The 17,661-nt window shown below is 32.4% G+C and overlaps 3 protein-coding genes across 3 annotated transcripts in view; 1 reads left to right on the top strand and 2 right to left on the bottom strand.

The window, feature by feature from the left end:
• The window catches only part of LOC127732869 (cytochrome P450 3A29-like), a 206,215-nt gene that overhangs the window by 13,045 nt on the left and 175,509 nt on the right, over positions 1-17,661 (bottom strand). The window lies entirely within an intron of this gene.
• LOC127732872 (alpha-N-acetylgalactosaminidase-like) overlaps positions 1-17,661 on the top strand; it is a 193,892-nt gene that overhangs the window by 16,206 nt on the left and 160,025 nt on the right. The gene's annotated exons all lie outside the window — the stretch shown is intronic.
• LOC127732874 (E3 ubiquitin-protein ligase TRIM71-like) lies at positions 13,176-16,404 on the bottom strand. The gene is made up of 2 exons (XM_052242062.1): positions 15,499-16,404; positions 13,176-13,671 (listed from the first exon to the last, which is right to left on the bottom strand). The coding sequence occupies exons 1-2, from the start codon at positions 16,260-16,262 to the stop codon at positions 13,611-13,613; spliced, it is 825 nt and encodes a 274-aa protein (XP_052098022.1). The 5' UTR covers positions 16,263-16,404; the 3' UTR covers positions 13,176-13,610.

Genomic DNA, 17,661 nt, shown 5'->3' with positions numbered 1-17,661 from the left:
ACTGTTTGAATTCTATTGGTTCTCCAGCCTCTGCTTTCGGTTTCACGTTCTCCAGTAGTTGTTCATATTAGCGTTTAAAAATAGAGTTCATCTGAAAATGTTATGTTTTTGTCTTGATAACTTATAGTAATGAGTAATGAGTATAAAAAGTCCCAATCGAATGTAATCATTGTGCTGAGAGGGCGTCTGTTTGGCTGCAATGGACGTAAACATACGTGATATGAAACGGCGCGGGACGTTTGCGCTTTATCATAGGACATTTGCGCTTTATCAAAGGACATTTGCGCTTCAATCTAAAGGACATTTGCGCTTTTGCAATATTTGCTTTTATGACATGGCAGAGTTAAAGTCATATTTTTCTTCATGGTTAAAAGTTTTAAAGTAATTTCATAGCACATTGATATAGTTATATACAGCTAAAAGTAAACATTCTATTCTTCTTACCAGTACACTTGGTACAATCAAAAACCTGATAATAAATTGTTCAAATAAGGCCTTCGAAAATAGTGGAATTAATTACTTTTGGAGTGTCAAGAACTCGTTGGAAGTACTTGATAAATTGCATGCATATATTGGTGATTTTGAATCTGTTCAAAGTTTTGATTTTTCTACCCTATATACCACATTGCCTCACATTCTCATTAAGAAAAAATTCACACACCTAATTAAATGGGCATTTAAAAAGTCAGAATGTGAATATATATGTTCAAACTCTTTTAGGTCATTTTTTAGTAGCAATAAACAAAAAAACTATGTCAATTGGACATGCTTTGATACTATATATGCCCTTGAATTTTTACTAGATAACATTTTTGTTCGCTTTGGAGATTCCGTATATCGTCAGGTTATCGGAATTCCAATGGGGACTAACTGTGCACCACTTATTGCGGACCCTTTTTTTGTATTGCTATGAGTTACAATTTATGACAAAAATCAGTAAAGACCCATCGAAACAACATCTGATACACAAATTTAATAATACTTTTAGATATTTGGATGATATTTTGGCTCTCAATAATGACGACTTCAGTATTTATACTAAAGAAATTTATCCTGTTGAACTTACTTTAAATAAAGCTAATACTAACAATGACCACTGCCCTTTCCTCGATCTTGATATCTATATCATTAACGGAAAGCTTAATACTAAAATATATGATAAAAGAGATGATTTTTCATTTCCTATCGTTAATTATCCATTTTTAGATGGTGACGTTCCCTTGTCACCATCTTACGGTGTTTATATATCTCAACTTGTACGATTCGCTCGTGTATGTAACAATGTTTTAGATTTTAACGAGAGAAATTTATGTATTACTGAAAAATTATTACACCAGGGTTTTCGATATCACAAACTAGTCAAAACATTTACTAAATTTTATCATCGGTATAAGGACATCATTCGTAAATATAGCTCAACATGCAGACTTCTTATACGTTCAGGTATTTCACATCCAATTTTTTATGGAAATATTCTTTATAAAGCACAAAAATGTCAGTATTCACCTCTGAAACTAACAAAACCTTTAAATAGACTTATTAAGAAGGGATATAGTTACGATACTGTTGTCAGGTCATTAAAGATTGCATATTTTGGCGTTAATATTGATTCACTTATAGGGTCTTTGCATCGGCACTAAACACATTTAATTAAAAACCAGTTGTTGGCATGACACGGGTTATGTTCTTCTCATATATGTTATGATGGTATGATACTAAACCCCTAACGGGAAGGATTGTGCCTGATATTCATATGATGAAGTCATAATCTTTCAATCAGTTTAATTGAAGTCTGGAGCTGGCATGTCAGTTAACTGCTAGTAGTCTGTTGTTATTTATGTATTATTGTCATTTTGTTTATTTTCTTTGGTTACATCTTCTGACATCAGACTCGGACTTCTCTTGAACTGAATTTTAATGTGCGTATTGTTATGCGTTTACTTTTCTACATTGGCTAGAGGTATAGGGGGAGGGTTGAGATCTCATAAACATGTTTAACCCCGCCGCATTTTTGCGCCTGTCCCAAGTCAGGAGCCTCTAGCCTTTGTTAGTCTTGTATTATTTTTAATTTTAGTTTCTTGTGTACAATTTGGAGTTTAGTATGGCGTTCATTATCACTGAACTAGTATATATATTTGTTTAGGGGCCAGCTGAAGGACGCCTCCGGGTGCGGGAATTTCTCGCTGCATTGAAGACCTGTTGGTGGCCTTCTGCTGTTGTCTGTTCTGTGGTCGGGTTGTTGTCTCTTTGACACATTCCCCATTTCCATTCTCAATTTTATTATAAAGACATAAAAAAAAAACGTTTAGTCATTCCAGGTCAGTTTTCGCTTGATATCTAAAGCCAAAGGAATGAACAAATTTAGCTGTTGTAATTTGTCCTGAGTGGTATTTTGCCCACATTTCAAATAATTACACTAGTTTCTCTTTTTCAATTCCGGACTGCTTAGTGCCTGTTCATCAATTTAACGAATTTTAATGTCATTAACCGACTATAGTTCACTGATACTTTTCATAAAGACCCCAAAAAAATGTAGTGGGCATGGAAGGATTCTGGACCATTTGTCGTACGCTTCTTGTGTAATGGCTGCTCAGCCCATAATATTGATGGAAATGGTGAGTCAACTGTCACATAATTTTCTGCACATTTGGACCATCTAGGTTCTTTAGGTGATTCAGCCATTATATCGTCAACGAATGAATCTTCAACATCTGAATCCGGAAGGAAGAAAGCCCGAAAATGTGTAAAATCATTTTCCAACTTCATCTGTACATTCCTTGAATTCTTAAGATAGTCCTAATGATTGAATTTTTGCCACCAGACTTGAGACAGATAAAAAAGACTACACAAAATTTCGGATGGGAATAAATTCCTAATAACAACCATGGCCCGTTCTCTAAAGTCAACATGAACAGTCTTGGGTTTAAAAGTCAAATTTCTATCAACACAAACTTCAACTAGCTTAGTTAAACAATGATGGTATATATCCTCTGACTTTCCAGTCAATAGAATAAATACAAGAAGATTATATTCACATTTTTAAATCCATGAATGGTATAAAGCTGTTTATAGAATTAAGGGCAAAATTTAAATGTTCCTTCCATAAAAAATTTTTAAACATAACACATGCATGCTAAATTTGTCGTGCATGTAAAAATGATTAGATGAAATGCGCAAATGTCCGATTACTTTAATACAGGTGTATCAAAATATAAAGCTTAAATGTCCATAGTGTTTTGAGCGCAAATGTTCATAGTGTTTTACAGGTAAAAACGCGCAAACGTCCTGTGTCCAAATGGACAACTGTTTACAATAATAAAAACGTCGTTCATGGGAAAAAAACAAGCAATTATAGGAACAACAATAAACATCCAAAATGTACTTACCGCTCTAATCTTGCCAGAGGAAAACGTTGGAAGTAATGTATTTCTAATAAACCTCCAACGATCGTCTCGTTGGTATATCAAAGAGTGTTTCAGTTCATTTCGGGACGGAATAACATTCTGTAATTAGATATTTTTTACGAGAACTTATAAAAGAGGGTCTGAATGGGATATCCTGCATTTCTGTATTCTTTAATATTTTAGGCCATTTTTCTCTATTTTTAAAACTTTTTGCCCATTATTCTCTAATCTTTATATTTTAGCACCTCATTATTCTCTATTCTTTATTTTTATGGTCCATTTTTCTCTACTCTTTATATATTTTGCCAATTATTCTCTTTTCTGTAAACCCCCATCCACACCCTCATAAAAATTAAAGAGCCAGCAAAATACAAAAAGTACTACAGACCTCGAAACACTTATAATAGAGAAACTTTAAGGTAACACAACTAAGAATCGAGGCTCATGTGGCTTCGGTAGGGTGAAAATTATCTACTCCATCGGATATGAAAAAGAAAAATTTCCAACCTTACAGGTAAATAAATATTTACACGTTCATGTCGCTAGTGTACCCGAATAATTTAAAGAAAATATAGAATACATTGAAGTATTTCATGATAAGATATAAAAGTATGGAATGTGTATGTGAAACAGTGACGGTATACCGCGTTTACTGATATAGTTTAACAACTTATTTCAAATGAGCGCTTTGTATGAAATGTATGTTGGATACATGTTACGGTAGCTGTCCTGTTATATTTTGTAGATATACTTACGAGTTTCTATTGTTCGACAGTTATAATGACCTATGCATCAATCACATGGTACGGGAAGATGTCAGTTCAATATCTCATTGAGAACGAAGACGGAAGAGAACAATCTGTGTCTAGCGACATACATTTTGTAGATATACTAACGATTTTCTATTGTTCGACAGTTATAATGACATATGCACCAATCACATTGTCGGTATGATGTCAGTTCAATATCTCTGTATGAACGAAGACAAAAGAAAACAATCTTTTAATATTGATCTATAATCAGATTATTGACTTCCAATAGTATTTTCAAACGCGTTGTAAATTAACAAAATGCATTCATTCATACTTACATGTCTGTTAGGGCAATTAGAGAAATCTTTTACCATAACTTCCTTTATTGTTTCCGGGTCAGAGATCACTAGCGTTGGAGCCAGGCCTTGGTATATCCTAAATTAAAAAAAAAACAATGTTAGTACAAATCAAACGCGCACGTCATGTTGACGCATGAGGCTAGAACTTCTGTTTTACAACTTATCAAATTTTGTTTCAATGAAAAGTCGATTTCCTTCTAAGCATTTGAGCAAAAAATACGCATTATTTTAAACAAGAAAACCATAAATAGATATAAGAAGATGTGGTATGAGTGCCAGTGAGACAACTCTCCATCCAAGTCAAAATTTATTAAAGTAAACCATTATAGGTCAAAGTACGGTCTTCAACACGGACCCTTGGCTCACACCGAACAGCAAGCTATAAAGGGCCCCAAAATTTACTAGTGTAAAACCATTCAAACGGGAAAACCAACGGTATAATCTATATAAAAAACGAGAAACGAGAAACACTTATGAACCACATCAACAAACGACAACTACTGAACATCAGATTCCTGACTTAGGACAGATGCAAACAATTGCAGCTGGTTTAAACGTTTTAATGGTACCAAACCTTCACACTTTTTCTGCAACAATAGTGTAACATCACAACATAGAAAGACACACTATAGAATATCAATTGAAATGGCTTAACTCAATCAAAAGACATATTAACACCAGTGAACATACACTGAACAATAAATGTTATACCGCTGTGAAATGTTAAACAATTTAAGAAAAACAATATGCTTGGACAAAAATATCAGCCATTTGCAATTACTTTAAACACAGGTAAATGAAAATAATAGGTATACGTGTACAGTTCAAATGGAGAAAGGAAATATTTTTACAAAATAAATAATTTTGATTTTCATAGCACGAAGAAGTAAAAAATTAAAAAATACCAAACACTTATCAAAGCTGGTATATAGACCAGATATAACCCTGAATAAGTAAACATTAAATAACAAAAAAGCATTACAATTAGTATCAATAGGTCAAATGAACAAGAAAGTACGGTTTGAGAGTACTCGCAGTTACTGACAGCTAGTTAAAAGCCAAAAACAATTAATAATAAAAAATCATGCATCATAGATCGAGAATCTCTCTCTAAGGCCACATTGTGTGATAACCTTTAATATTATGAATCAGTGGCATATAGTGTGATAGCCTTAATGATAATAGGGACAATTTAAATTTAAACAAATTTGAAAGACAAATAACTATTGGTTGTTTTTGGCTTTGAACTAGTTGTCAGTAACTGCGAGTACTATCATATCTGTACTTTTTGTCTTTTTTGTTGCAAGGAATGTATGAATACCCTGCCACGTCCGGTCTGTTTTTTTCGTAGATGTTTTTCTGCTTTGTATCGATCTGATGAGTTAAGCCATTTTCACCTGATTTTTACAGCGGATGATCGTGAGGGCATTCCGGTGTTATGTTGCCGCAGACATTTCTACCCACGTGACTTGTGTTTTTGACTGATAACCGAACGTATTTCGTATAATTACGCGGATATTATCGAGTGCAAAATAACATTCCTTATCGCTTGTTATATTTTAATTTCATCAATAAATATTCATGAAAATAATTTTTAAGAACATAGATAAATCATATCAAAATGTTTTGTCGTGAGAAATATATATATCAATAACAAATCAAGAATACCGAAAATTTGTGTTAACGCTTGCGGAAGAATATCTCAAGAACGTTTTGTAACAAACGCGGGAAAATATGAATGTCTACTCAAATCCAATCTATTAGAAAAAAAAACGAATTATTACAGAAGAGTGTCCACCATACACGTACACTGCACTATCATTACAATAGTAGAATAGAATGATATACAAATGGATGAAAATTATATATAACTGTTATACAAATATTAATATAATATATAACAACAAACCAGAGTATACTGATAACAAATGATTACATCACTACAATATAATAGTTATAACGGTGAGATTGAATTCCTTGTCATTTATTCATCATCCAAACAGGAAGTTGTCTCAGAAAAAAAATATAAATCCTTAACCTAACTTTCAGGTATAGAGATGTGATTTTTTTTTCTGAGACAAGTGCTCGTGACCATCCACCAGAACTTGCGGTCATCCGATGTTCAGTACTTCAGTACTTTGCTTATAGTTTGTTCATATGTTGTGCTGTAAGATCACTGTCCCAGGTTAGGGGGAGTGTTGAGCGCTCACAAACAAATTTAACCCCGCCACATTTTTTATGTGCCTGTCCCAAGTCAGGAGCCTATAGTTCAATGGTTGCCGTTGGTCCATATCTGTCATATTTGTTTTTCGTAAATTGTTTTGTTATTATTTGGGCCGTTAGTTTTCTCAATTGAATTGTTTCATATTTTTCAAAGCCTTTTATAGCCGACAATACGGTATGGGTTTTTCTCATTGTTGAAGGCCATACAGTTGCCGATATTTGCTTACATCCACTTCATTTGAACTTTGGTGGATAGTTGTCTAATTGGCAATCACACCACATTTTCTTATGGTATCAGTTAGATATAAGACAAATTTAACTCACCCAAAACATTTGCCGTACTTCTTCACTAGGTCCAGGTCTGTTTGTATCATTCCCTAAAACAAAAATTTAATTTTGGATGTAACACGTCTTCTGATTGGCTGAAAGATTTTTGTCTATCAGCTCATAGATATTATTTTGTCACGTGACCGTGACGTCATCAACGTTTGTTCATGATTTACCCCTAAAAAATGGAATTTAGAATTAAATAATAAGGAATCATTGTAATATTTTTTTTTCTGTCTACGAAGAAATAACATAAAAAATGTGGTGCACACTTTTAAATAACGCGCTACGCGGGTTATTCAGTGTGCAACACATTTTTGATGTTATTCTTCATAGACAGAAAAAATATAACAGTCATTCCTTAATTAGTTCAAACAAAAACAAAAACAAAAAATAAATCAAAATAAATCAAAATAACGAAATATTAAAACGAGAATGTCGCCTAAAACAGTGACAAACAAATGCCCAAACATTCCAATATAATTCTCTTAAAAAATTAATTCTGTCATATAGATTTTAAAAAATCATTTTCATGAGTACTTGTAAATTAGTTCAACACATGTCACCCAAATATTTCAAGTTTTTTTTTAGAACGATATGGCAAAGTTTTCTTACTTTAGTTCTATACAGGGGAGATATTCCGACAAAAGGTTTCGGTTTCGGACCTGGAACTCCTGCTCGACTCCATACTGTATGCTTAGATCTGAAATGACTGAAATTAAAATGCATTCTGGGTAATAATCTCAAAATAGTTGATAATTTTATTTCAAAAAAATTTACATTGTGTTATTTTTTTTCAAACGAAACAATTAATACTAAGACATCTGTACTTTGATTTATAGAATCTTTCTCCAAAACATTTATTATAATTGTTCTTTGACTTAGTAGACAATGAGAAAAATCGCATACTTTCGGGTTAGTTAATGGGCTTAGAATATAAAAATAACAAGACGTGGTATGATTGCAAATGAGACAACTGTCCACCAGATACCAGCGGTCGTCGATGTTTATAACTATTACACCCCAGTTCTATTGTTATACTTCATAGTTTCTATTTCTGAAACAAGTGTAATCTGAATAGATCTATTGTTACGAATAACAATGGATTTTGACCACAGGGTGTGACGAGCGGGGTTTCTTGAAACCCCTGCTTCTACATCCCGAAAACACAGTCCATTGTTAGTCATTACAATAGAAATTGATTATATTTTAAATAGCATGAACATAAGAAATTACTAATAGTGTTCACTACAAGTTGTTTCAAGATATTAAAAAAACACATTTTAGGAAATTCCAATAGCGAAAAAAATTTAAGCATCTAATTTGAATACAAAAAAATCCTTTAAGGGAAAAATAATTTGATTGATAGTGTTGAAAAACTAAATAAAATTGTTCGCAAATTGCGAGAAAAAAAATTTCTGACTCCGACAAAAAACAATACCCCCCCCCCCCCCCAAAACCCCTTTGAAGTTAAAATGGTTGCTCCCTAAATACTCCTTTGCTTGAAGGTAAATTTTTTTTATCCCAGTCATATGTCTCTATTCTAAAGCATTGATCTTTAAAAAAACAGGGATTCTAACTCCCGGAACCCCCTGGATCCCGGTCGTCGGATTTCTAATCCAGACACACCTATCCCATCAGTACTAGTGTGTCCGAATATGAATGTTTGTTTATTCTCGAGAAGTAGGGGGGGGGGGGCTTCTTTTTTCTTCTTCTTCATAAAACCGTAACATAAAAAATATATTTATGATTACCTTCATTAAACTGATACAGGTAAGTACTTTGGGTTATAATATTGCCTTTATCTTTAGTCTCTTCTACCAAATCCAACGCTTGACTCAAAATGTGGTCCGTCTTATACCCGTCCATATTGACAACTGCATACAAGGAGCATGATGTATATTTTTTGTGACAAGAATGCACGAAACGGTCAACCTTGAACTTCTGATCCATATTAGCACCAGGATTTAACGGGAATATGCAAAACAGCAACTTTGACTTCAATTTGATACCAAAAATACCCATATATTTTACTTATTGACAAAGTTTCAGCTATGCGTAGGAACTATTTTGTTTAAAATATGTACTACTTTCTTTTTTCTTTCTGACCTGGCCCGAATTAGTGGTTCTATACCTTTATTTCTGTATTCTTTAATATTTTAGGCCATTTTCTCTATTCTTTATACTTGTTGCCCATTTATCTCTATTCTTTATATTTTAGCACCTCATTATTCTCTATTCTTTATTTTTGGGGTCCATTTTTCTCTATTTTTGTACATTATTCTCTATATTGCCCGTAAACCCCCATCTACACCCTCATGTAGCATCGTGTCAATTTCTAGACCGTTTTTAAAATTGACTTCGTTGACAATATATATAGATACATTGAAATTCTGTAATTAATTCATAATTAATTAAGGTATTTGCATATTTTATATTCTTGCAACTGTGCCATTCAAGATGTCCGGAAAATTGGATTTAACTTTAAAAAACTTATACACTGTGTGTCCCTATTTACCTTTTTGCGTCAAGGTTAATTTTTGTGAAAAACATATAAAATATTTAAATTTAACTTACAAGAATACAATAATAATTGTTAGACAAAGAAAAATCACAGCCAAAATCCATCCGTTTACGTCTATAAGTCCTAAAATATCCATTTTGTATAATCGATTTGAACACTGTTGATAAAAATTATAATAGTTTTCTGTCAAGGTATGCAAATTACCTTATTTGACCAAGATAATTTTTTCGTTTATATCTATATACGTGTTTTATCGTCCTTTACAAGGTGAACAATGTGTGCACATAACGATTTCATCAGTTGTGCTAACACGAAAAAGGTCCTTAAAAAGGACGACTGCAATAGGCACTGCGCTCTTTTTCGTTTTTAAAAACGTTCACTACAAAATAACCTCTGTGGATTTGTGAGGATGTGGATTGGGGGTCCTTCATTTCTTCATTCTATTTTTTTTCAGACCATTTTCTCTATTCTTCATTTCTTTTGCCATTTATTCTGCACTTTTTGCCCATTATTCTCTTTTCTGTAAACCTCATCAAGACCCTCATTTGTAAACCACACAAACAGATGCTGCATCAACCGAATTTTAACTATACACATGTATAATAAAAAGGACGGGGCCTGTAATGTAAGTAAGTTCTAAAGGAGGGTGTGGATGGAGATTTACAGAATAGAGAATAATGGGCAAAAAATATAAGGAATAAAGAAAAATGGACCAAAAAAATAAAGAATAGAAAATAATGAGGTGCTAAAATATAATGAATACAGAATAATGTGCAATAAGTATAAAGAATAGAGAAAAATGGCGTAAAACATTTAAGAACACAACCCCCCCCCCCTTTCCCTAATCCATACCCACCTACAGAAAGAGGATATTTGGTTGAGGTAATAGGAAATAAGACTATTGAATCGAGCATCCTGTCTCTCCAATCGATGCAGCATTTTTATGGTCAAGGCACACAGACGCTCTGGAGTAAATGGTGTCCAATCTTGCATTCTGGTCATCATCGTAGACCTAAGTTCAATTATCTATTATTATAATAATAAGTGATGTGTTAGTGTAAAATTTTATGACAGGAAGAAAAGATAAAGTGGTTTCATTTGTTCAATGTGAATTGACTACATTACAATTGCATCTAATATCTGATGTAAACTCGGATATCTAGGATTTATAATGTAAATTATAAAAATAGGGCGATCGACCTCGATATTTTTTAGTACTAAGTGCACATTTTTGGAGTATAACAGAAAATCTTGTCTTTGTTGGCATAAAAAAATTAAAGCATTATATATCAGAAAATCGTTTCATCTCATCAAAACGGTAGAAATGATTTAAATTGAAGGAATTTTAACTTGTTTTTTTTTTTCTCCTTTCTCTCAGTTTCGTTGGTACCCAATTTCCGGTGGCGATGATACACAGTGGTGTAATAGACCACTTTCGAGTTTGTCCTTCACCGGAAAAAACTCGTCAATTATGCGCGCCTTTACATGTATGACGTCATTTACCAGATAGAGGGGATCGCCTGTATCCCTGCACTATTAACGTTCATCAAGCGTCTTAGTGATCGTCATTGTGCAGGATAAAATAGAAATAATGTTTGTTCCGTAGGTACTTAATCACAATTCCCTAAAGATAGCAATGCTGATTGTCAATTATGAGAATTTAATTTGCCGAAAAATTTGTGCGTAAGGCATCATAGTTTTCCAACCACTCGCGCAACATGGGAACAGAAGGGACGATGCCCCTAAACACACGAATGATGTTCACTAAAAGCAAAGGTTTTGACGGAAATGCATCGAACTCGAAAGTTGTCTATTGCAGGTATAATAACAATTATTAGTCTGCCTTTGTACAATGACTTCATTCCTTCATTAAAAAAATCTTTCAAGGTAAGGTTTAGATTGTTGACACTAGTGAAAGGTAACATATACATTTAAGAGGGTTTGGATGGGGTGTACATAATAGAGAATAATGGAGAAAAAAATAAGGAATAGAGTAAAATGACCTAAAGAAATATAGAACAGAGAAAATGGGGTACACGGTACAAATAACAACTATGGAAAATAAAGAAATTAGGTAATGAAATTACAGAAATGAACGATGTACAGAATAAAGAAATCATCTACTTACAGGAAAATTTAATTGTTAAATCATTTTCATGAAATTTTACAGAATAAGTGTTATTTTTAAAGATAAAGAAAAATGCCCATAAAATTTAAAGAATACAAAAAATTAAGAACCGCATCTAAACTCTCATTTATGGAGGAAAAACGAGACATGACAATTCATAGTCATTCTTCTCACAAATGAATCGAAAAGCCATTATTATATCATGTATATATTGATCATTCATAATTAAAATACATATATAATATATATATATATATATCAATTGAGAAGAAATTATATTTGTCTTTTTTGACAGTATCTTATATAAGTAAAATACGATGTGAGCAATAACCAATGAACTAGCATCTTCGCTAGCCAAGGATTACGGTTTCACAAAAAAACTTATGACTAAGATTGATCGTAAGTCATGAACAATTCAGTATACTTACGATCAATCTTAGTCGTAAGTTTTTTTGTGAAACCGACTCCAGCCCCTTCCTCTCCACAGGATGAGACTGGATCGTAATTCTTGGCTAGCGAAGATGATGAATTAGCAACTAATTAACACATAAACAAAAATATTTCCAGAGATCAACATACGACCTTCAACAATAAACACTGGACACTTTTAATTTAAAAACACTCATTTGCAAATCCGCCGCCGCCTCTCCTTAGACCTACAATGTCGTGTATATAACCAAAATGTGCGGAATTACATGGGATTCAATAATTTCATTGCTTTTCTACTGTTATTATTATATATATTCTGTAATTTGACTTAGAAAAACATGGGATTTTCAATATCCCATGGGATAAGGCAAATCCCATGGGATTGACCATTATCCCATGGGATTTTGGTTAAATCCCATAGGATTTTTTTGGGTCCCATGGGATAATTGTAGTCCCATGGGATATTTGTTGTCCAATGGGACAAAAAAAATCCCATGGGACTATAATTATCCCATGGGACAAAATAAAATCCTATGGAATTCAAATTATAAATATACAGTAATGTGTATGTTACAATGAATTCTGTTTGGTAGTAAAATGTTTATAATATATATATGACATGTATGAGTGTATTTTGGTTTTTTTCATTTTGTCACAAACATGTTTTTAATTTGTTTGTATGACAATAAAGATTATTATTATTTTAGAAAGTATAATACTATTTAAAGTCAAAAAATAAAATCCTTTAACTGAAATAAAATGATGACATGTCTTAATAAAAGATAAAAAAATTGATTTGAAATCTTTGTCTTGTTTGTTTTATTATGAAAAATAGAACTGAAAAAAATATTTCATATTCTGACTGAATAAATTGACAAAGCGCAGTTAATATTTTACTCTTTTCATGAGTTAAAGTTTTCTTTGTTATAGTTCCATTGCAATACATGAATATGCAAACGATTTGAATCTTATACCTTTGTGGTGTTCATAATATTACGTTTTGATGCAAATTTATAAAATAAACACTTTTCCTATTAAGTTTTAGTTTTTCTTGTTTCAGCTTGCTATGTACAATTATTCAGTCCACTATATAAGAGTCAAGTAAAAAATTATTTCATCCACTAGAATATTCCTACAATTCTAAGACAAAACCTCTTTTGCAATCTGTTCTTCAAAAATCTTCCACCGTACATCTTTATTGGATGGAGCGATTTAAATGAGTGGACAAAGCAAGTTCATTTGGACAACAAAATACTAATATATTTTTTCATTCCTCCCTTCTTTCAATTAATAATTACGTTGTTGCATTTACATGATTAAGTTATTGTGCATCTATGATCATGATGATATGACGCCTTTTTGTTTATAGTCATTATGATGAAATTTCCTCTTTCTTATGTAGGAAAAAAACACATTCCATTTCAAATTAATAAAAAAGTCACACTATGTAGAAAAATATCAACTTTAAGTTTTCTGTTCAGTATTGACTGGTTGAATGATGATCATGAAAACCAAGATGTCTGACCTACAAATACACAAAACTCAAAAATTATAAATGAAGAGAAATACAGCAATAACATGGCTATTTTATCATGTTTATGTAGTACATTTTGATAAAACTTTCATTTGAATATTTAAAATTGTAAGAACTCTTATTTCAGTGCTTTGTGTCTATGGTTTTCATATTAGTTGTTTTTTGTGCCTTGTTGCAGTCTTTTGAGTTAAGCCAATTGCAACAAATGTTTACAGTTTGTTCAAATGTTGTGCTGTTATTAAAACCACTGTCTCAGGTTAGGGGTGGGTTGGGTGCTCACAAAATGTTTATTTTATTAGTTGATATTTGCTTTGAATTAGCTGTCAGTAACAGTCAGTACTAATAGATCTGTATGTTGAGTCTTTTTTGTTAAAGGGAAAGAATAAATTTCCAGCCACATCCAGTCTGTGTTTTTGGTAGCTGTTTTTCTGCTTTGTTGCATTCAAATGAGTTAATAAAATTGAAAATGAAAACGGGAATGTATCAAAATAACCTGACCAAAGAGCAGAAAATAGCCCTTTTCAACTGATTTTATCGTTTTTATATTTAAATGAACTGACACTTACACCACTGTCCTTAATTAGAGGAGGATTTGGCGCCAGCAAACATGTTAAACCATGCCACATTTTGTAAGTGGCTGTCCCAAGTCAGGGGCCTGTTATTCAGTGGTTGTCAATTGTTGCTATATATCATATTTGTTTTTTTTTTTTTGTTTTGTGCAAAAATCAGGCACTTAGCTTTCGCCTTTGTGGTGTTTCCCCCAAGCATGTTTAGCATGGATAGACACCATGCCCTTTTTAAATTGTTTTACATTTGTTATTCCATGGCCTTTTATAGATTACTATGCAGTATAGGGTTTGCTCATTGTCGAAGGCTGTACAGTGAACTAATTTTGTTAAATTTAATGTCATTTGATCTCTATTGGAGAAAAGTCTCAATGGCAATCATACCGCTTCTTATTTTTATATCAACCCTGCCATATTTTGCCTGTCCAAATCAGGAGCCTGTACATAGTTCAGTGGTTGATGTTGGTTCAAGTCCGTCATAGTCCGTCATATTTGTTTTTTCATAACTTGTTTTTTTTTATAAATTAGTCTGGTATATTTGAAGTTTGAATTGATGTTTTGTTCCAAATTTTGTTTGTGGTGTCTTTTATAGATGACTATATCATGTATAGGGTATGGGTTTTCTCATTATTTACAGGTCATCATTGGCCTCTAATAAGTAATTGCATTGGTTACATTCACTTAATTGAACTCTGGTGGATAGTTTTCTTATTTATCATACCACATCTTATTTTCATAATAATCATTATTCAAGGGCAATAACTTGTCGCAACTCAAAGGTTCTTTTAATTATTTCATGAACATCACCACTTAAGCTAAAGCCTTGCCAATATGCTATAAATGTTGATACTGGTCATATATTTTTATCTCAATTTGGTGTTGATAATATCTTTGTTTTATTATTTATGACCGCATGTAGAGTAAGATTGATACATTTTTTTTAAGTTGAATAAAATCTAAAGATATGCGTAACTTTTGACAATAAATATATATTTGAACGTTTTTTTTTTATTTCTTTGCTCTCAATGTTTTAGTATAATTTCCAATTGAAGAATAGGTTTGTAGCGATCAAAGCTCAAGTTTAAGTGATGCTTTTGTTCTTATTTTTGTTTTAAGCTGTATTGTTGCTTTTGGCTCGTTTATTTTTTATTACCCGTGCAAGTGAAGTTAACGCTGTTTGTGGATTTGCTCATTATTCAATCAAACCAACAACTTCCCATAGTATTTTGATTTTATTCTTAGACATATTTACCTGAATGATAAATTTCCAAACAATTTACCGGTATCGCTGTGTGATATTTTCTTTGTGGAGTATCTAACGGTCGGTATACCTGGAGTCCTTGTCGGCTCTATTCTATAAATTTCAGCTTGAAGTTGTTGTAATTTTGGAAGAAGTGCCACATCGGACATATAAGCAGAATCTTTGATTGTTCTCTGGACCCTATTGACCTTGTGCAGGTTGTAACTGAACTTACTGTTTGCTGTTGACAAGATCTTAAGATTCCTTTCTTCGACTTCTTTTACATATTTAATCAATTCGTCTGTTTTTCGATCGATCAAACCGTTCATGCGTTCTGAATCCTCAATAATGGACTGGATAACAGATCGAACTTCTGACTGATATTCGATAGTTTCCTCGTCAAGCTTCTCAATGTCTTTGCGAAGTCCTTTAACTTTTGATTCAGCATATTTTTTTAGTTGCACTTTTAGTTTCAGAACTGATTCATTTATCTCAGACATGTCATGTCTATTGTGTCTTGTAACAGCACATATTTTACACACAACTGTATCACAATCTACGCAGTAAAATATAAACGATTCCTCATGCTCAGCACAAAATTGTTGTTCTTCCTGATTGGTATTTCGTCCAATAAAAAATGTATGAATTTTACTAATTTTTGTTCGCAAATGTGAAGTTTTACAATTTTTGCAAAAAAACTGGTCACACTGCTGGCAATAGTGATGACCTAGCCCACCATCACATATTTCGCATGATTTAAACGCTGTCTGTGCCATTTTAATTGTAATTTGTACACAGTGACTGTAAATCAATAAATCCTACATGTATCGGTACAATTTAAACAAAATGAATATGCTTTCGACTAACGCCCTAAGAGCTATATCTAATAATGTAATATGTAATCAAATATTTAACTTTCAGGTGCAATTTAAAACGATATGTAAGTATATTAATAGACGATTTAACCGCATGAATGAATAACTTCACCAAAACTTTCGTTTATTAAATACACACATGCATGATGCATTTGTTAGTTCTACACAAAAATTTGTATGCCTATTCATTTGCCCACGGATTTAAATATTAGGAATGTAGTCTGGACAACTGATCTCATGCTTTGATAACTTTATTCGGTATTATTTCGTATTATTGGTGTAACCTAAGTGATAAAAAGTGTACAATGTGAATGATAGGTAGACTTAGGTAGAAAAACATAGTTAGATAAGAAATTTCAACTTTCAGAAATTAGTTGATTTAATCATTTTATCGAGTATGTGACAGCTTAAAATGATAATTGATGAAAATAATGCTATATTTTGAAAGTAATGCCAAAGTCCGCCTTATATTCCATTGTAAATAGTAAAAATAGGATGAAATAGGAATGGCGGGTATGGTAATATGGAATTATATTGGGAGCATAGCTGTTTTATATCTAACACAAATATGTGACCAGCCATTACATATTTTTCATTATCAGATAATGATGGTGTAACGTGTTTATTTAAAAGAGAATGTCTTAAATGAACGTCACGTCTCGTTATGTATTCGGTCAATCTGATACGTAATTAATTATGAATTTCATGTCTCGATGTTTTTCATCATTGCATTTAATACATATTTTTTTTAGTTTAACAATTAGAATTTTGAATAAACGACCACATAATATATAAATAAGAAGATGTGGTATGATTGTCAATGAGACAACAGTCCATCCAAGTCACAATGTGTGAAAAGTAAACCATTATAGGTCAAAGTAGGGCCTTCAACACGGAGCCTTGACTCAAACTTAACAGCAAGCTATACAGGGCTATATTAGTGTAAAACAATTCAAACAGGAAAACCAACGGTCTAATTTATATAAAAAACGAAAAACACTAATGAACCACACCAACAAACGACTACCGCTGACCAACAGGCTCCTTACTTAGGACAGGTGCATACAAATGCAGCGGGTTTAAATGTTTTAACAGGCGCCAACCTTCACCTTAACCTAAAACAGTGGTGTAACATTACAACATAAAAAGACACACTATAAAATATCAATTGTTGGCTTTACTCGATCAAAAAGACATATAATCAAAAACAAATAAACATCGCTGAACGAATAAGTTTGATATATGACACAATATAAATACAATATTAATAAAAAAAAAAAAAAGATGTAGAACAATGTAA

This window comes from Mytilus californianus, unplaced genomic scaffold (genome assembly GCF_021869535.1).
Source record: "Mytilus californianus isolate M0D057914Y unplaced genomic scaffold, xbMytCali1.0.p SCAF_29, whole genome shotgun sequence".
In the NCBI taxonomy this organism is placed as follows: Eukaryota; Metazoa; Mollusca; class Bivalvia; order Mytilida; family Mytilidae; genus Mytilus; species Mytilus californianus.
The sequence above is the reverse complement of the archived record's forward strand: the minus strand, read 5'-3'. Positions and strand labels throughout refer to the sequence as shown.

What these genes read in the sequence shown, in the direction of transcription:
- LOC127732874 (XM_052242062.1), bottom strand. Translation starts at nt 16,262, where the DNA reads ATGGCACAGACAGCGTTTAAATCATGCGAAATATGTGATGGTGGGCTA. An exon ending in TTTGGAAATTTATCATTCAG is followed by an intron (nt 13,672 to 15,498) that starts GTAAATATGTCT and finishes GTGTATTTGTAG; the next exon opens with GTCAGACATCTTGGTTTTCA.